This window comes from Gossypium hirsutum, chromosome A01 (genome assembly GCF_007990345.1).
Source record: "Gossypium hirsutum isolate 1008001.06 chromosome A01, Gossypium_hirsutum_v2.1, whole genome shotgun sequence".
Taxonomy (NCBI): Eukaryota; Viridiplantae; Streptophyta; class Magnoliopsida; order Malvales; family Malvaceae; genus Gossypium; species Gossypium hirsutum.
Genome location: NC_053424.1, coordinates 4,320,037 through 4,341,786, shown reverse-complemented (window position 1 = coordinate 4,341,786; position 21,750 = coordinate 4,320,037). Strand labels below are relative to the sequence as shown.

The 21,750-nt window shown below is 33.0% G+C and overlaps 1 protein-coding gene across 1 annotated transcript; it reads right to left on the bottom strand.

The window, feature by feature from the left end:
- Positions 1-1,784: 1,784 nt before the first annotated feature.
- Positions 1,785-20,650, bottom strand: LOC107933892 (probable disease resistance protein At4g27220). Its single transcript, XM_016866197.1, has 4 exons — positions 19,603-20,650; positions 16,959-17,066; positions 5,909-6,049; positions 1,785-2,245 (listed from the first exon to the last, which is right to left on the bottom strand). The coding sequence occupies exons 1-4, from the start codon at positions 20,648-20,650 to the stop codon at positions 1,785-1,787; spliced, it is 1,758 nt and encodes a 585-aa protein (XP_016721686.1).
- Positions 20,651-21,750: the final 1,100 nt, after the last annotated feature.

Genomic DNA, 21,750 nt, shown 5'->3' with positions numbered 1-21,750 from the left:
AAATTAAGATCCAAAAATTTTCCCTGAAACTATACTCATATATCTTCTTGGCATAAAATTTTCAGAATTTTTGGTTTAGCCAATAAGTACAGTTTATTCTTTAAAGTTACCGCTGTTATGTTGTCTGACAGTTCTGACCCTTCTTTACTAAAAATTAATTATCTCCGCGTACATAATTTGAATGGTATTCCTGTTTATTTATATTGAAAATATACTTATTCAAGATTCTAATCATATAAATTTAAGCCCATAATTATTTCTATCCAATTTTTGATGATTTTCCAAAGTCAGAATAGGGGAACCCGAATTCATTCTGACATTGTCTCACAAAATTCATTATATTTCATGATTTACAAATCCATTACTTACAAATCCATTACTTACACCGTTTCTTCTATAAGAAACTAGACTCAATAATATTTAATCTCATATTTTATTCATCCTATTATTAGATTTCTACAATTTTTGGTGATTTTTCAAAATTAGACTACTGCTGCTGTCCAGAACTGTTTTAGTGCAAGATATTAATTACCATGTTATAACACCCTTATTTTCTTTTTCTACACCATTTCTCATCACTTTCTCTTATTTTCTCTTCACTAACATATCAAGAACATAGGACCTTATGTAAGAAAACTCTACTATAACATTATTTCCATACTTTGTTAATAATAACAAACTTAAAAACATATTGAAATCTTGATGTACTTACCTTTTCTTATTGACTTCAATCTTTAACTTGATTTTTCTCTCTCCTCCAGCTTCTATTTCTTAAATCCAACTTGATATTCTTTCTCCCCATCATCTCCTTGCTATCTTTCTCTCTTGATGGCTATGGAAATTCTTTCAATTTTTAGGTGAAAATAATGAATTTTTGGAGGAAGGACTAAATTGTAAGAAAAGGAAAACTTTCTTTCTTCTTCTTCTTCTCACGTTAGTTGCATGAGAATGGTGATCAGCCCCTCCTTTCTTTCCTTACATATATATATTAAATAAAATAATAAAATATCATTTAAAAATCAATTTAAAGTATTAATAAACTAATATTTATTTATTTAATTTATCTAAAATATCTCCAACATATCATTGTCTCTAGATTTCTCTCTCTCTTCCAATTGACCATTTTGCCCTTCATGATCTTTTAAAATTCCAATCTTGCGTCATCACTTAATTTGGTAAAATTACAATTTAGTCCATCATAATTCTTCACCTATTCAATTTGGTCCTAATTCATCAATTTTCCTTGGTTTCTAGATCATTCCACCCTTAAAATATTTGCACTATTAGTCCTTCAAATTTTCATATTTACACTTTAATCCTTCAAATTTTGAGTATTTACTCTTGGGCCACAAAACTTTTCTCACTTTTATAATTTAATCCTTTCTTGAATCAATATGTCATAATATACTTCCCAATATTGACATAACTCAAAATTTCCCTTTTTGTCACTTTATTTCCTTATTTTACTATATCACGGATAATATTTTACTATAAAAATTTTCGAGGTATTACATCCATTGACTTTGTAATTCATATAAGCTACCATTTGCACAATGAAAAAAAAATTCAGTCATTTTTTAGCTCAAGTTCTCTTAGTTTCATTTTTCTTTTGTTTTGGCTCTTTAAGCTTGTTTTGAATGCATTGTTGCTGCCATTGTTCCAACAAGTTTCTCCAGGTTTTGAAGGTCATGGGCTAACTCGAATGGGAACAACTACTTTATGTTTGAGCATCATTTGATCAGAATTGATTTAAGAGGGGAAAATATACCTGGCAGAGGCAATGACTAGGGAATAGAAACTGATGCTTCTATTTTAACAATCACACGCAAGTTATCCAACCTTTTAAGCCACAAGTACTCAAGCTTCTCAAATGAGCTGCATAGCGAGGAAGATGATGACAAGTCCAGCACGGATTCTATCCCTTTACAATCTTCAACTGAACACAACCTCAACTCATTTGTTTGCAGGAAGAACAAGGAGATATCATTTAAGCTTCTCACATTGTGGCATTTAGAAATTCTCAGAACCTTAAGATCAGTTAGGAGCACCACTGGATCTTCCCTTTGGATATGGCATTCACTTAAAATTACTTCCTTCTTGGGTAAAAGAACTGGAAACTGTGAACTTTCTGCCTTAGAAATGACCCCATAATAGCCATGTTGTCGCAACTTAAATTCGACAGTTTCCCACACATCAGCCCCTTTCACTAGTACTTTTTCCCGATCAAAGGACACAGATTCCACACCTTCAACGATTAAAAATGAGTATATAAAATAAATGGCATGCTCACAAAAGTCAAACTCAAATTTTGATAGAACAACTGTAACACCCCTACCCGTATTCCAAGCCTAGAATAGGGTACGAGGCATTACTGAACTTAATATGATCAATCATGTAAAAATCAGCCATAAAATTTCTTCTAAATTAAAAACTTTCATACATATGTTTAACGTCTCTTATATGGGCCTACGGGGCCCAAAACATACATTTAGGGTGGTTCGGGACCAAACCGTAAACATATGGAACTTTTGCAACACTTAGAAAATTTTCACACTTTGGAGAGTCACACGCTCGTGTTTTCAACCTGTGTAACTCTCTGTTTATAACTTCATCACCCTTGTCAGTCGTACACTTCATATAAATAACAAGAAACGTATATGGGCTCAATTCTCATTAAATTTCTCATATATATATACACAATTTCATGTTATGTGATCATACAATATATATCATCCATATCTCTGTAATCTAAATATATTTTCATAACAACTTATCTTGATTTCATATTATTTCATATTTAATCTTAAATAATCAAAGTATTTGAAATATCATCTTTATGCAAATAGTACACATGAGGTATATAATTCCATAATTATGAATAAACACATTTATCAAACATTTTCCATATTCATATATCAATGTTTCATGTCTCCATATATCAATAATCGTCATTTTCATGAATTTCAAGTTCAATTTCATAATTATTTGTCTCGTGTTCAATTTATTCCATGTCGGAACTTTATTCATTAAAACATTTGAATTATCAATACATATGGACAGTACATTCAAGATAAACAATTATATAATCACAAATGAATTCATTTATCAACCAAGTTCTATACTCGTATCTTATCAACTCGTACTTCCTTGTATCACATAATTCCATGTAATACTTACCAAACTTTGTCAAATTAGTGAACGTCTTACGGAATTGAGTACTTCATTTTCTCGATGCCATAGTTCAACTATGGTCTTACACATCTTCACATAATGAGGCCATAGCCCAGCTATGGTCTTACACATATTCATATATCGATGCCATAGCCTAGCTATGGTCTTACACGAATCACATATCTCACTGATGCCATATCCCAGATATGGTCTTATACAGTAGCATATATCACACCGATGCCATATCCCAGATATGGTCTTATACAGAAATCACTTGTCACTTGTAGCCGAAGCTACCACTATTCACTGATCAGGTAGCCGAAGTTACCATTTTTCACTGATCAGGTAGCCGGAGCTACCATTTTCACTGATCAGGTAGCCGAAGCTACCACTTTTCACTGATCAGGTAGCCGAAGCTACCATTTTTCACTGATCAAGTAGCCGGAGCTACCACTTTTCACTTGACATTTGTCCTTGATCAGATAAGTGTAGCCGAAGCTATCACTTATCACTTGTTGCCATGATCCAACCATGGTCTTTTCCTTCAATTCATCTTGTCACTAAACTGAAATGCTCAATTTGATCATTTATTCAATTTTCATGCTTTTACATTATTCACGATTTTATCATCAATACATATGAAATAACACATCATGAAATTCATAAAATTAACAAATAATCACTAAATTTAGCCATATAAACTTACAAGTTCAAATTTTGTATTATAACGATGATCATAATTTCATAATAAATATTCCAAATAAAACATTATATCATTTCTAATCCAACACTTATCGATTATAATTAGGCATGTGATCAATTTATACACGAGTCATTCATATATTTTTGTCTATTTTCCTCCTCCTCCTCTCTATCCACATCTTTAGTATAAACAACACACTTGTAGGTAACATTATCCAAAATTTTCACTATCTACTTATGTGAATATTCAAGCTGTCCATCTGTGTCATAGTTACTAAATTATTTTTATCTTGAGCTACAGAACTCCAAATTGAGATCCATAAATTTTCCCAGAAACTAGACTCATATGTATTCTTACAATAAAAAATTTCATCATTTTTGGTTAGGCCAATTAATACAGTTTATTCATTGAAGTCTCCCATATTCTGCTGTCTGACAGTTCCGACCCTTGTTCACTAAAAATTAATTATCTTCTCGTACAGGATTCGAATGATATCCTCGTTTGTTTCTATTGAAAGAAGACTCATTAAGGATTCTAAAAATATAAATTTAAGCCTCTAATTATTTTTATCCAATTTTTTATGATTTTCCAAATTCAGAACAGGGGAACCCGAAATCATTCTGACCTTGTCTCACAAAAGTTATTGTCTCTCATGATTTACAATTCCATTGCTTACATAATTTCTTTTATAAGAAACTAGACTCAATAAGCTTTAATTTCATATTTTATTCATCCTCTAATTTGATTTATACAATTTTTGGTGATTTTTCAAATTTAAACTACTGCTGCTGCCCAAAACAGTTTGAGTGCAAAATGTTGATTTCCATTTTACCCCAAATTTCACAATTCATACAATTCAGTCCTTACTCAATTAACCCCTCAATTAAGATAATTTTCTCAATTAATACTTTTTCTAGACATTATAATTATTTCATAACTATTGAAATTCATAATTTTCACATGAAACTCTAATTTCAAACTCTTTTACAATTAGGTCCCAAACATTCACTTTCTATTCAATTCTTTGAATAAAATCAGAATATAAACAATTTAAAGCTCTAATTCCATGCAAAATCATCATATACTTCCAGCACTCATCCATAAAAACTTCAAAAATTAGACATGGAATCAAAAACTAATGAAATAGTAAGTTGGACCCAATTGTAAAAGTCCAAAAACATAAAAATTTCAAGGAGAAAGTAAGAATTAAACTTACATGAAGCTAGAGTATGAAAACCAACTTAAACCCTCCTGCTTGGCTGTTTTTCAACTGATGAATATGAAGAGAAATTAAGAAAATTCTAGATATTCCAATTTAGTCCCATTTTTATTTAGCCAATTTTGGTAATTTTCCAATTTTGCCCTTATTTCACCCATTTTCTGATTTTTCTCAGCTATTACCGCCCAAAATATCCCCTTTGGGCTTATTTGCACTTTAGGTCCTTCCTCATTTGACAATTGAGCTATTTAATCCTTTTAGCAACTTTTACACTCTTTTCAATTTAGTCCTTTTTATTTAATTAACCACCCAAACGTCAAAATTTTCTGACTAAATTTTATTACTTCCTCACCAACACTCCATAAATAATTTTAAAAATATTTATGGCTCGATTTATGAAGTCGAGGTCTCGATACCTCATTCTCGACCCAATTTACCTAATTAATTCTTTTAAATCACCAAATTCACTAATTCAAAAATGCTTTTATATTCACATTTGACTCATAGGTATTAATTTATTAAATTTTCAACTCACCCGTCAGATTTGGTGATCTCAAATCTCTATTCCCAATACCACTGAAAATTAGGCTGTTACAACAACTATAATTATTATCATGTACAAGTGGAGACATAACTAATCAATCATTACTGTCAATACTGCTGTTTCACTTCTTTAATTAACATTCTTAAATAGAAAAGATTATGTTACTTGTTCATTAACAAAGAATTATACTATCCTTAGGTGTGCCTCCACATATAATTTGAACCTAAAACATTACACATAAATGAGTAATATGGATTTGATTTGATCATACCTTTGTCTGCCACAACCGCTTTCATTACTTCTGGGGCTTTGACCCAACAACCATCATACTCTAATAGTTGGTGTCTCTCGTTGACATCAAACTTAGCTTCGGCTGGTGCCACAACAAGCAAGTAAGAAGCGAGTCTTTGACCTTTTATAGATTTGCAATATGTATTAAAGTCTAGCAACTCAATGAACCGCCGTTCAAATATCTCTAGTTTCCTTAAACCCTGTTACAGGCCAATTTTGGGCCGTTTACAATTTTGCCCATACTAAAGCCCAATTCTACCCAAACCTGGTTGGCCCATTTAAAACCTAAACCAACCACTACCCAAACCTTAGCCCATTACAACTAACCTAAGTCTAACCCAACAGAAGCCCAAATCCCACCAAACCCTAGCCCATCCCAATCAAATCAACAACCAAACCCTAGGTGTAATACCCCTACCCGTATTCATTACCGGAATAAGGTATGAGGCATTACCGGAGTTTACGAATTAATTTTTAATTTTTATTTATATTCAATATAGCCCTTTTATAAATATCTAACCTTCCATGCAATATTAAATCGAGACCAATCCACATCAACCAAATCAATTCAACATATTTATAAGATAAGATAACGTCATCACATATCTAAAACCAGGTTTGTTAACCATACTAATGGCTAACTTTACATTCATTTCACGTTAACATTTACTTTGTTAGCTTATACATGCCATTGATTTCCAAAATAAAGATTCTTTATATACCGAAATCCTGAGGTTGACAGTGTGATGTGTCTCCGACCAAATCCGACCTCTGAGCTCTTAACACTACAAAACAGGGAAAAAGGAAACCGGATAAGCGCTTTGTGCATAGTAAGCTCATGTAACAAGAATTATACTTACCTAATATTTTCAATACAATATAATAAACATTCATATATCCATTCAATGCATTATTACCCTAACATACACAAACTCAACATTCAAGTTAGTACAATAATTTCCATGTATCAATAATATATACCATGATTTCCATTTCCTTGTTATTTTTCCATATTTATCCCGTTGAATTTCTTGAAATTTTCGATGGATTTTCAGAGGTACACTTTTAGTGTACATTTCTGGATTCGTCAATTCATATTCATGTGCGCACATTTCCATTTCAGAGAGCACACTCCCGCGAACCTCAACCTTGCAGCGGGATTACCAGTCCAGGCTAAATCCCCTGCAACGACAATTACTCTAATGAGCTTGGATCTGGATTACCAGTCCAGGCTAAACTCAGACCCTAATTCGAATTATCCGTCCGGGCTAAATCCAATTTCCATATATTCTTCGGGAGGGCTATATCAGGTTAGGATCACCCGTCCAGGCTAAATCCTTTCTAACGTCAATTCCTTTTCAGAGATCCATCGAATTTTCCTTTCATTCAATCGGGATTTCTTTCCATTTTATCAAATATATCAATGTTTCATAAATTTCATATAATGAACATTCAAATCATATTCATATCAAAAACATGCATTTCAAGCATTTAAGAATATAATTCAAGTTACACGAACTTACCTTGATACTTGTTTGTAAAAAAAATCTACTAATCCCGAACTTTTTCCTTTCCTCGATCTAGCTTCGTATTTGAATCTTCTGGATCTAAATAAATAAATTTAATTATCAATTTAATACATTTCATGTTCATATGCAACATTCTCTATAATTCAACTATTATTTATAGTTCATTCAAAGCTGTCTACTTGAGTCATAGTCACTAAATTATTTTTATCTTGAGATACAAAACTCCAAATTAGGATCCGATAATTTTCCCTAAAACTAGAGTCAAATATATTCTTATCATAAAATTTTCAAAATTTTTGGTTTATCTAATAAGTACAGTTTATTCTTTAAATTCACCCCTATTCTGCTGTCGACAGTTCTGACCCTTCTTCACTAAAAATTAATTATCTCTTCATACAGAATTCAAATGATGTTCTCGTTCATTTATATTAAAAATAGACTCATTAAGGATTCTAGACATATAAATTTAAGCCCCTAATTGTTTTTCTTCAATTTTTTATGATTTTTCAAAGTCAGAACAGGGGAACCCGAATTCATTCTGACATTGTCTCACAAAATTCATTATATCTCAAAACTTACAAATCCATTACTTACACTAATTCTTCTATGAGAAACTAGACTCAATAAGCTTTAATTTCATATTTTTTCATCTTCTAATTTTATTTCTACAATTTATGGTTATTTTTTCAAAGTTAGTCTACTGCTGCTGTCCAAACTGTTTTTGTGCAAGCGTTTATTACCATTTTTCCCCTAAGCTTTTAATAAATGATAATTTCGTCCCTACTCAATTAGCCTCTCAATTGAGCTGATTTTTCTCAATTAACATTTTATTATATCACCTTAAACTAGTTTACAACCTTTAGGAATCAGAATTTCAGAAATAGACTTTAATTCCAAGCAATTTCACAATTAGGTCCTAAAAATCAATTTCTATTGAAATTACCTAATAAAATCATCTAATAAAAAAATTAAAGCTTTAGTTTCATTCTATTTCATCATAAACTTATAGAACTCAACCATGGTGACTTTCAATTTCATCCATGAAATCAAAAACTAATGAATTTAATAGTAGGACCTAGTTGTAAAAGTCTTAGAAACACAAAAATTACAAGATAAAGGCAAGGATTAACTCACTTGATGCAAAAATTATGAAATACAAGCTTAGAGAACCCTCCTATGGTGTTTTTAGCTGCTGGAATTGAAGAGAAATGAAGAGAAATTTAGATATTTCCTATTTAGTCCTAGTTTTATTTAGTTAATTTTGCAATATTCCAATTTTACCCTTAATTTATCAATTTTTCTGCTGATTTCATACCCTTGCCGTCCAGCCCAAATAACTTTTGGGTCTAATTGCCTTTTAAATCCTTTCTCATTAGACTCTTAAGCTATTTAATCATTCTAGCAACTTTTACACCTATTACAATTTAGTCCTTTTTATTTAATTGACTACCCAAACATTAAAATTTCCTAACGAAATTTTAATACCACACTAATAACATTTCATAAATATTTATAAAATTATTTTCGACTCGGTTTTACAAGATAGAGGTCCTGATATCTTGTTTTTACCCAATTTCTTCAATAATTTCTTTTTCTAACTAACCACTAAATCGGTAAAATTTTTCTATCAATATTTTTATACGATTTTCCTATCATATCAATTTTCATGCAAAAATATTGAAATAAATTTATCTTTAAATCGGATTTGTGGTTACGAAACCACTATTCTGATAATCTTGAATTTAGGCCATTACAACTCTCCCCCCCTTTAGGATTTTCGTCCTCGAAAATCTTACCAGTAAAGAGGTTTGGGTATTGTTTCGTCATTGCCTCCTCTGATTCCCATGTCGCTTCTTCAATCCCATGTTTTTGCCACAATACTTTTACCAAATTTATCTTTTTATTTCTAAGCTCTTTTGTCTCCCGTGCCAATATCTTGACCGGTTCTTCACTGTAAGTCATATCTGGTTGAATCTCCACTTCTGTCGGAGAAATAACATGTGAAGGATCTGATCGATATCGTCGTAACATAGATACATGAAAAACATTATGGATTCTATCAAGTTCCGGTGGTAATGCCAATCGATAAGCGACCGGTTCAATTCTTTCTATGATTTCATATGGCCCGATAAATCTTGGACTCAGTTTACCCTTTCGACTGAATTGGAGGACTTTCTTCCAAGGAGACACTTTCAAGAATACCTTGTCATCGACTTGAAATTCAATCTCTTTTCGTTTAAGGTCGGCATATGATTTTTGACGATCGGAAGCTGCTTTTAGACTATCCCGAATAACCTTTACTTTTTCTTCTGTTTCTCGGATCAAATCAACCCCATGTATCTTCCTTTCACTAAGCTCTATCCAATATAACGGTGTTCTACATTTTCTACCATACAAAGCTTCATACGGAGCCATTTTAATACTAGACTGATAACTGTTATTGTAAGTAAATTCAATCAAAGGTAGATACCTCTCCCAATTACCTTCAAACTCTAGTATACAACATCGGAGCATATCTTCCAATACTTGAATTACACGCTCAGATTGACCATCTGTCTGAGGATGAAATGCATTGCTGAAATACAACAGAGTACCCAAGGCTTCTTGCAATTTGTCCCAGAAACGAGACGTAAATCGGGGATCTCTATCTGATATAATGGAGACAGGCACTCCATGTAGCCTGACAATCTCAGATATGTACAGTTCAGCTAGTTTATCTAAAGAATAATCCATACGTACCGGAATAAAGTGAGCTGACTTTGTTAATCGGTCAACAATCACCCAAATAGCATCTTTTTCCTCGGAGACAAAGGTAGCCTCGATACAAAATCCATAGTGATTCTTTCCCATTTCCATTCTGGTATAGTAATTGGCTGAAGTAACCCCGAAGGTACCTGATGTTCAGCATTAACTTGTTGACATATTAAACACCTTGATACAAACTCAGAGATATCACGTTTTATTTCCGACCACCAGTACATCTTTTTCAGATTATTATACATTTTATTACTCCCCGGATGTACAGACATAATACCGCTGTGAGCCTCGCGTAGAATCTTCTGTATGAGCTCTGAATTCTGAGGTACACATACCCTACCTTTGAATAATAAACAACCATAAGAACCAATCTGAAATTCAGAATCATTACCTAACTCACACTGTGCCCGTTTAGCTTGTAACTTCTCATCATTCTTCTGAGCTTCACATATTTGCTATAAAAATGTCAGTTTAGCTCTTAATTCTGCTAGGATTGAACCATCATCAGTCAATGATAACTGGGTATTCATAGCTCGTAAAGAAAATAGATATTTTCGGCTTAAAGCATCAGCTACAATATTAGCCTTACCCGGATGGTAATCAATAATCAAATCATAGTCCTTTATCAGTTCAAGCCACCTGCGCTGTCTCAAATTCAAATCTTTCTGTGTCATCAAATATTTCAAGCTTTTATGATCAGTATAAATATGACATTTCTCACCGTACAAGTAATGCCGCCATATCTTCAGTGCAAATACAATAGCAGCTAATTCAAGATCATGTACTGGGTAATTTCTTTCATGTGGTTTAAGTTGTCTTGAAGCGTAGGCTATTACTTTACCTTCTTGCATCAAAACACAACCTAAACCATTTAATGAGGCATCACTGTAAATAATAAATTCCTTACCCGGTTCAGGCTGCACTAATACAGGTGCTTTCATTAATAGGTCTTTCAATCGGTTGAAACTTTGTTGACATTCATCAGTCCACTCAAACCTTACATCTTTCTGCAATAATCGAGTCATTGGAGAAGCTATCATAGAGAATCCCTGTACAAATCTCCGATAATAACCAGCTAAACCCAAGAAACTTCTAACTTCAGATACATTCTTCGGTGGATTCCAATTGACAATAGCTGATATTTTACTTGGATCTACACTGATGCCTTCGGCAGATACAATGTGTCCAAGAAAACCCACTTCTCGGAGCCAAAATTCACATTTACTGAATTTAACATATAACTGCTTCTCTCGTAGAATTTGTAATACAATTCTCAAATGTTCTGCATGTTCTTCTTCATCCCGAGAATAAACCAAAATATCATCAATGAATACTACTACAAATCTGTCTAAGTACGGTCTGAATATCCGATTCATTAAATCTATGAATACTGCAGGTGCATTAGTTAGCCCAAACGGCATAACTAGAAACTCATAATGCCCGTACCTAGTTCTAAAGGCTGTTTTTGGCACATCTGACTCCTTTACCCGACTGATAATAACCTGATCGAAGATCAATCTTTGAAAGCACAGTAGCACCTTTCAGCTGATCAAATAAATCATCAATCCGGGGTAACGAGTACTTATTCTTTATGGTTACTTTATTAAGCTGCCGGTAGTCGATACACAAACTCAAAGACCCGTCTTTCTTTTTCACAAACAGAACCGGAGCACCCTAAGGTGAATGACTTGGTCAGACAAAACCCCTGTCAACAAGTTCTTGCAACTGTGTCTTTAACTCCTTTACTTCTGTAGGAGCCATACGATACGAAGCTATGGAGATCGGAGTACTTCTCGAAATCAAATCTATAGAAAATTTCACTTCTCTTTCTGGTGGCAATCCTGGTAATTCCTTTGGAAACACATCGGAAAATTTACATACCACTGGAACTGCTTGTATTTTTGACTCAGATACTTTGGTGTTAAGTACATAAGCCAAGTAAGCATCATACCTTTTTTTGACATACCTCTGTGCTGCCATTACTGAAATCATATCAGATAACCCCTCTGTCTGATCAGATTTAACCCGGAGCAACTCACCATTCTGACATTTTAGCACAATATATTTTTGTCTACAATTTACTACCGCATCATGCTGGGTTAACCAATCCATGCCCAATATCACGTCAAATTCATTAAATGGCAGTAACATCAAATCAGCCGAGAAACAATAACCTCTTACCATTAGTGGACAATTTTTACAAATTTTATCCACCAACATAGACTGGCCCAGGGGGTTCGAGACTTTAACCACAAATTCAGTAGGTTCAACAGATAAATTTTTAATAATTGCAAGTTTAACACATATATATGAATGCGTAGAACTAGGATCAATCAATGCAGTAATATCAGTATCAAGTAAAGAAAATGTACCAAAATAACATCGGGTGCTGAGGCATCTTCTCTGGGACGAATGGCATATGTCCTAGCAGGTGCTCGTGCCTCAGGCCTACCTGCAGTATCTTTTGTAGCTCATCGACTACCACTGACATTACCAGATGGTCGAGGTAATCTACCTCTCGAAACTGGATTACTTAGCTTCGATATCTGTTCAGCTTCTTTTTCACCCCTTTCTGGACAATCTCTAAGGAAATGGTCAAAAGAACCACATCGGCAACAAGCCCCGCTCTTTAATCGACATTCACCAAAATGAGCTTTATTACAGTACTGGCATCTTAATTTAGGAGTGCTAACACTGGTCACTGATGGAGTAGAAGGCCTTGGATTAGTGCGTTGAGAACCTCGCTCTTTGCCCGAATACCCAATGGCTGAAGTAGAACGATCCTGATACTTCTTCAATTTCTTTGAAGCAAAAAATTGAGATTTTTCCATCGGTCTTTTACTAAAAATTCGAGCTTCCCTTTCAGCCTGTTTCTTTTCTTTGCTCAATTCTTCTGCTTTATAAGCTCTCTCTGCCAATGTAGCAAACTCTCGAATTTCAAGAATTCCGATCAGTAGTTTAATGTCTTCATTTAACCCTTCTTCGAATCGTTTGCACATTTCAGCTTCTGACTGTACCCATTCTCGAGCATATTTACTCAATCGAACAAATTCTCTTTCATACTCAGATACTGATCTGTTATCCTGTTTCAGCTCAAGAAATTCTTTTCTCTTTTGATCAAGAAACCGCTGACAGATATATTTGTTTCTGAACTCGGTCTGAAAGAATTCCCATGTAATTTCTTCATTCGGAACAACTGAAGCTTTAGTATTCCACCAATGATAAGCTGTGTCTTTTAGCAGTAAGACGACACATTTCAGACATTCTTCTGGTGTACAAGATAATTCCTCCAAAACCTGAGTAGTGTTTTCTAACCAGAATTCAGCCCGTTCGGAATCATCATCAACTGCTGCTCGAAATTCTTCGGCCCCATATTTTCGAATTTTATCTACTAGAGCTTTCCCTTTTCTGACAGATTCAGTACTAGCACCCTGTGGGATTTCGGGAACCGGTGGAGAAGCAAGAGGGGGAGCTTGAACTTGCTGCACTACAGGGTTAGTTCTTAAGTATTGATTAAACCATTCATTCATCATTTGAAAGAAGACTGTTTTTGCCTCCTCCCCTCGACCTTCTGTCTCGGGGCTTATACTGCTAGTTTCTTCTCTTTGTACTGAAGCCAGAGCATAACTCCCAGCTTCCTCAGATTGAGCTCGGTCTATAGACATTTACTATAAGAAAAACACATTTTAAATGGTCAGGAGATATCACACTATCAATAATAATTTAAATGGCATGTATAGCTAATCCCGTATTTGCTACATCAGTCTTAGAACCGGCTAAACCGTAGCTCTGATACCAATAAATGTAATACCCCTACCCGTATTCATTGGCAGAATAGGGTACGAGGCATTATCGGAGTTTACGAATTAATTTTTAATTTTTTTATATTCAATATAGCCCCTTTATAAATATCTAACCTTCCGTGCAATATTAAATCGAGACCAGTCCACATCAACCAAATCAATTCAACATATTTTCAAGATAAATTCATGCATATTTATAAGATAAGATAACGTCATCACGTATCTAAAACCAGGTTTGTTAACCATACTAATGGCTAACTTTACATTCATTTCACGTTAACATTTACTTTGTTAGCTTATACATGCCATTGATTTCCAAAATAAAGTTTCTTTATATACCGAAATCCTGAGGTTGACAGTGTGATGTGTCTCTGACCAAATCCGACCTCCGAGCTCTTAACACTACAAAACAGGGAAAAAGGAAACGGGATAAGCGCTTTGTGCTTAGTAAGCTCATGTAATAAGAATTATACTTACCTAATATTTTCAATACAATACAATAAACATTCATATATTTATTCAATGCATTATTACCCTAACATGCACAAACTCAACATTCAAGTTAGTACAATAATTTCCATGTATCAATAAAATATACCATGATTGATGAGCTCGTCAATACCATGATTTCCATTTCCTTGTTATTTTTCCATATTTATCTCGTTGAATTTCTTGGAATTTTCGATGGATTTTCAGAGGTACACTTTTAGTGTACATTTCCGGATCCGTCAATTCATATTCATGTGCGCACATTTCCATTTCAGAGAGCACACTCCCGCGAACCTCAACCTTGCAGCGGGATTACCAGTCCAGGCTAAATCCCCTGCAACGACAATTACTCTAATGAGCTTGGATCTGAATTACCAGTCCAGGCTAAACTCAGACCCTAATTCGGATTACCTGTCCGGGCTAAATCCATTTTCCACATATTCTTCGGGAGGGCTATATCAAGTTAGGATCACCCGTCCGGGTTAGATCCTTTCTAACATCAATTCCTTTTCAGAGATCCATCGAATTTTCCTTTCATTCAACCGGGATTTCTTCCCATTTTATCAAATATATCAATGTTTCATAAATTTCATATAATGAACATTCAAATCATATTCATATCAAAAACATGCATTTCAAGCATTTAAGAATATAATTCAAGTTACACGAACTTACCTTGATACTTGTTTGTAAAAAAAATCTACTAATCCCGAACTTTTTCCTTTCCTTGATCTAGCTTCGTATTTGAATCTTCTGGATCTAAATAAATAAATTTAATTATCAATTTAATACATTTCATGTTCATATGCAATATTCTCTAGAATTCAACTATTATTTATAGTTCATTCAAAGCTGTCTACTTGAGTCATAGTCACTAAATTATTTTTATCTTGAGATAAAAAACTCCAAATTAGGATCCGATAATTTTCCCTGAAACTAGAGTCACATATCTTCTTACCATAAAATTTTCAGAATTTTTGGTTTAGCCAATCAGTACAGTTTATTCTTTAAAGTCACCCCTGTTCTGCTGTCAACAGTTCTGACCCTTCTTCACTAAAAATTAATTATCTCTTCATACAGAATTAAAATCATATTCTCGTTCATTTATATTAAAAATAGACTCATTAAGGATTCTAGACATATAAATTTAAGCCCCTAATTGTTTTTCTTCAATTTTTTTATGATTTTTCAAAGTCAGAACAGGGGAACCCGAATTCATTCTGACATTGTCTCACAAAATTCATTATATCTCAAAACTTACAAATCCATTACTTACACTAATTCTTCTATGAGAAACTAGACTCAATAAGCTTTAATTTCATATTTTTTCATCTTCTAATTTTATTTCTACAATTTATGGTGATTTTTTCAAAGTTAGTCTACTGCTGCTGTCCAAACTGTTTTTGTGCAAGCGTTTATTACCATTTTTCCCCTAAGCTTTTAATAAATGATAATTTCGTCCCTACTCAATTAGCCTCTCAATTGAGCTGATTTTTCTCAATTAACATTTTATTATATCATCTTAAACTAGTTTACAACCTTTAGGAATCAGAATTTCAGAAATAGACTTTAATTCCAAGCAATTTCACAATTAGGTCCTAAAAATCAATTTCTATTGAAATTACCTAATAAAATCATCTAATAAACAAATTAAAGCTTTAGTTTCATTCTATTTCATCATAAACTTATAGAACTCAACCATGGTGACTTTCAATTTCATCCATGAAATCAAAAACTAATGAATTTAATAGTAGGACCTAGTTGTAAAAGTCTTAGAAACACAAAAATTACAAGATAAAGGCAAGGATTAACTCACTTGATGCAAAAATCATGAAATACCAGCTTAGAGAACCCTCCTATGGTGTTTTTAGCTGCTGGAATTGAAGAGAAATGAAGAGAAATTTAGATATTTCCTATTTAGTCCTAGTTTTATTTAGTTAATTTTGCAATATTTCAATTTTACCCTTAATTTATCAATTTTTCTGCTGATTTCATACCCTTGCCGTCCAGCCCAAATAACTTTTGGGTCTAATTGCCTTTTAAATCCTTTCTCATTAGACTCTTAAGCTATTTAATCATTCTAGCAACTTTTACACCTATTACAATTTAGTCCTTTTTATTTAATTGACTACCCAAACATTAAAATTTCCTAACGAAATTTTAATACCACACTAATAACATTTCATAAATATTTATAAAATTATTTTCGACTTGGTTTTATAAGATAGAGGTCCCGATATATTGTTTTTACCCAATTTCTTCAATAATTTCTTTTTCTAACTAACCACTAAATCGGTAAAATTTTTCTATCAATATTTTCATACAATTTTCCTATCATATCAATTTTCATGTAAAAATATTGAAATAAATTTATCTTTAAATCGGATTTGTGGTTACAAAACCACTATTCCGATAATCTTGAATTTAGGCCATTACACTAGGTGCGCCGCACCTAGGGTCTTCAGCCTCCTAAAGCTACCAGCCGCAACCACCCCCCACTTGCCTTTGACACCGCTGCAACCACCGCCCAAAGACACTGCCCATGCCACCGCCTCTGTACCTGCACGCATTAAAAGAGATAAGACAGAAAATATAGAAAAATCAAGTTGTAAGGCTATAAAAGCCATCAAAAAACAAATGTAAGGGGTCGGCCAAATTTCCAGTCAATACAAACATAGCATTTCTAAATACAAATAAAACAGGGACTCCAAAGCAAGAACAAAACAACAAATCGAAGGGCAAAACAACAAAAAACTAGATCCAAGTACAAGGTGATTTTACTTTAAAAAAGAAACCGAATCTTTCTTTTTTTTTCCTCATCTACTACAAATATATATATTACATAACAAAAATACAAAAATACAAAAAAAAGTAAAATTTACACGGTGGCCGGTGCTGGCGACGGCCGGCGGCAGGTGAGGGTCCAGTGACCGGCCCCCTGGCCAGGATTCCCTCTCCCTTTCCCCTTCTCTCCCTTTTTTTTTCTCTTCTCCCCTCTCAAATGATTTTTTTTTAAAATTTTTTTATCTTTTATGGAGGACCAAAACGGTGCATTTTGGTCCTCCCTTTAAACAAAAACGACGTCGTTTTGACCCGATCCGCTCCAGGCCAGGATCCGCGTGTTTTTGAGCGGAAGGGCAATTTGCGCATTTGGCCCTTCCGCTTTTCTGGGATTTTACAATCAAGTTTGTTGCTATTTTTTAATTTGGCCCAATAATTTACTTCGGTTTTTGATTTGGTCCCCTGGATGCTGCGCGCTTTGGGGAAAGTGGGGTTATTGCACTTTTGACCCTCTGCATTTGCACGCGTATTCAAATAGATCCTCTGGTTTATCTTTTATTTTAAAATTTGCCCAAAACTTTGTTATTAGTTCAATTTTAGTCCTGTCTTATTTGTTTTTGTTTCTTATTTAAATATTATATTTATTTTTTGCATTCCAATATTATTATTATTATTATTATTATTATTAGTATTAGTAAATGTTTTATTACGTATGTACATATTTAAGTAGTATTATTATTAGTTGTCTTATTTCTAACAATGCATATATTATGTACATTTTTTCTATATTGTATATATATTGCTTTTATATGTATTATGTATATATTTTTTTTAGTATTATGTTTTTATATACTATTATATATATTTTAATATTATTAGTTATATACCCTTTATACTATTGTATGTATATTTCTATATTGTATATTTCTAACACCACTATTATTTATATATATATGTATGTATTTACATGGTATATGAATAGTTTTTTTTATATATATTTATCATTTCTAATATATATTATATATTTTATATGTTATGTATGTGTTTTAATGTTATTATCTACATAAGTTTCTTATATTATTCCATGAATACATTTTTTATATCATCTTATGTATATATATTTTCAAATACTATGTTATATATATAATATAAATTTTTAAATACCATATTATGTACGTATTATTATTTTATCTATTTTTTTCTCTACTATATTTATTGTTAATGCTAGTACATACATTTTATTATATGAGTATATATATACCTTTATATATAGTATTATTTTCATACATCATTATATTTATTATTATACCTATTATTTTTACTATTTTCACTAATTTTATTTTAATATTATTATTATGTATATATTTTTCATATATGTCATGTACATACATTTTTCAATATTTATTATATATATGTATATATTATGTATATATTTTAACATTACTAGTTACATTTTTACTATCTTAGGTATATACTTCAAATACTATATATAGTATATTTCTAACACTATTACTATTTATATATATATATACATTACGTACATACTCTTAATATCATTATTATGTATATACATTCATTGTTTCCATTTCATGTTTAATTCTAGTATTACATTTAATATCGCATATATCTTTATCGTTTTAATATTATTGTCACACTTATATTTGCTTCAATATATTTCTAGCTCTTTCTTTTATTTATTTTTATTTCATATCAATTTGCTTTGTATTATTTCGAAAATCTTATTCTTGTTTTCTAATTAATTTCAATACATGAGGCAACGTATTGGTTTAACACTAAGTCGTTGATTTCATCGCTATGTTGGGTGAATCATACCGGCTCGTGTTGAAAACGGAACGCCCTTCTAACGAATCAAAATTTAAAATTTCTCGTCTTTTCAATCGAATCACGGTTATATGTCAAATTGAATTCGTATTTTTGAAAATCAAGACAACACGTGTTTAATAAGATACCAATTTTGGGCGTCACGAGGGTGCTAATACCTTCCTCGTGCGTAACCGACTCCCGAACCCTATTCTTTTCTCTGGATTTTCACGTAGACCCAAATTTGGCCTTCATTTTTGTTCAAGAATAAATTCTCTTTTCAAAAAGGTGATTTATTAGGTGTCCGATCACACCTAAGAAAAGGGATCGGTGGCGACTCCATTTTTAAAATCAAACCTCGTTCTTTAAACTTTCAATCAAACACCCCAATTAGCAACCGGAAGCCAAAATTTTATGTCGCTACAAACCCGCTGCTTCCAATCCATCCATTTTTACAGTATACGATTCAACGTACAAAATCAAACATTGCATACAGGAAAGCCAAGGAAGGATTGCGATTGGCAATTCCTTTAAGCTTTTGGTAGCTAAATCAAGATATGTTAGATTTGCTAACATTTCCAAACCTTCAAGCACCTTTTCAATACCTGTATCACGGAGGTCCAGCTTTCTCAAAGCCTTAAGCTTTTCTAATGAAGGCAAATATCTCAACATTTCACATCCACGAAGCACCAATGCATTTAGCTTTTCCAAGTTTGACATTGAATTTGGTAATTGTTGGATATAAGTATAAGAAAGGTCAAGGATGCTGAGACTATGCATGTGCTGAAAGAATGATTCTGAAATCCTTCCTAAGGACTTGTTGTTGTGCAGTAATAATGTCAAAAGATTTTCACAATTGGGTGACAAGCTTGGAGGAATGTCTGATACCTTATTCATCATGAATGAAACCCTTTCAAAATCTTCTTTCCACTCTTGCGTACTTGGTAATTCTTTTAATCCGGTGCCAGCTTTTATCATAAAACGAGGGCCCAAACGTTTGATATACAATGCTGTGTCTCTCATTACATCATGCATCTTCACACCACCCGTAGCTTTTTCCAACAAACAATTGTTTACCAGCCTATTTAATATAGTAACACCCCTATCATATGATTGTTGTCGACTCACGATTTCAAGAAACCCCTCATCTATCCAGTATTCTATCAACTCCATCCTTGGAATTATATAATCTTCTAGATATAATGAGCAATAAATGAAACAATTTTGGATGTTGAAATCTCCCAAATGGTTGAAACTAAACTTTAATCGCCTATATATTTCATCATTTGTGCCCTTCACACTTCTTACATGGTCACGTAACTCCCTTAATGCATTCCTCCATTCAGCAACATCATATATTCCCTTCATGCTCCCAGCTATTACGGCTATGGCAAGGGGTAACCCATTACACTCTCGAACAATATCGCCCAAAATTTGTTCCAAAGATGGAACCTTTAGAACCCCAAGTCCCGTATGAACCAAGAATAAATTCATGGATTCCTCATTGGAAAGTGGATGCACTTTGACTATCTTACAGTCCATAGATCTACAAACATCAATCGATCTACTAGTTAATACCAACTTACTCCCATTGCTAGATGTCGGTTTAGAGATCCTACTTCCGCCAGAGAGAACTTTTCCCAAACATCATCTAAGATCAATACATATTTTCTTCGTCTTAATTCCTCCATTAACACTGATACATGCTTTGGTTCAACTTTTGTAAGAGCTCCAATATTCATAGCATTTGCAATGTCTTGTTGTAGTTTGGTGATGTTGAATTCCTTGGAAACAGTGACCCAAATGATCGCATCGAACAAAGATTTAATCTCCTTCGATAGTTGATTGTATATATGTTTCGTGATAGTGGTTTTCCCGATTCCGCCCATTCCACAAACTCCAATCATTCCAATTTCATCACTCATCAAATAGTTCCAAATGTCTGATTTCACCATGGTTTCACCTTCTAAATGTTCCAATTGAAAAGCCACTCCAATAGTAGATGGATCATTAATGACTAGAGCTTCAGTGAACTTGCCTCTTTCAATAATTTTATCCACTTCTTTAATTGTTTGGGAAACTCGTTTTCCAAGGCTTACACGTGAAAAATAGGACACGTTTTGCGTTCTTTCATTAATGTCCCGCATTGTATCATTGATGGTTAGCACATCAAGAATCCACTTCTCTACTTCTTCCCTTAAAAGTCTTCCCCATCGAAGTTCTACTTTTATTCTCAATCCCACATCTCTCTTGGTAGCATTTAGTTGGTCTACCCTTGCTCGAAGATCATTCATCCTTTCCTCAAGATTTCTATGTTAATCTAGGTATGTACATGTTGGATCTCTTAAGCAATTTAGCACATCAAAAATTGGTCCTACAAGTTCCATTACTGAGAAAACACTCTGCAATGCAGTAACAATAAGTACATGCATTAGTCGCACTTATTTTTTTGTGCGTACAGATATGCATACACACATGTATAACACACTTTTTTAATCTCATAATAATTAACGGTTCTTAATAAGAATTGACTTAAGAAAAGGTGAGATATATAGTTAAGATTCACCACTAATTTAAAAGAGGAAACGTGAATAAAATATCGCACTAAATCTAATTAAAACAATCCCATTAGCATGAGGGTT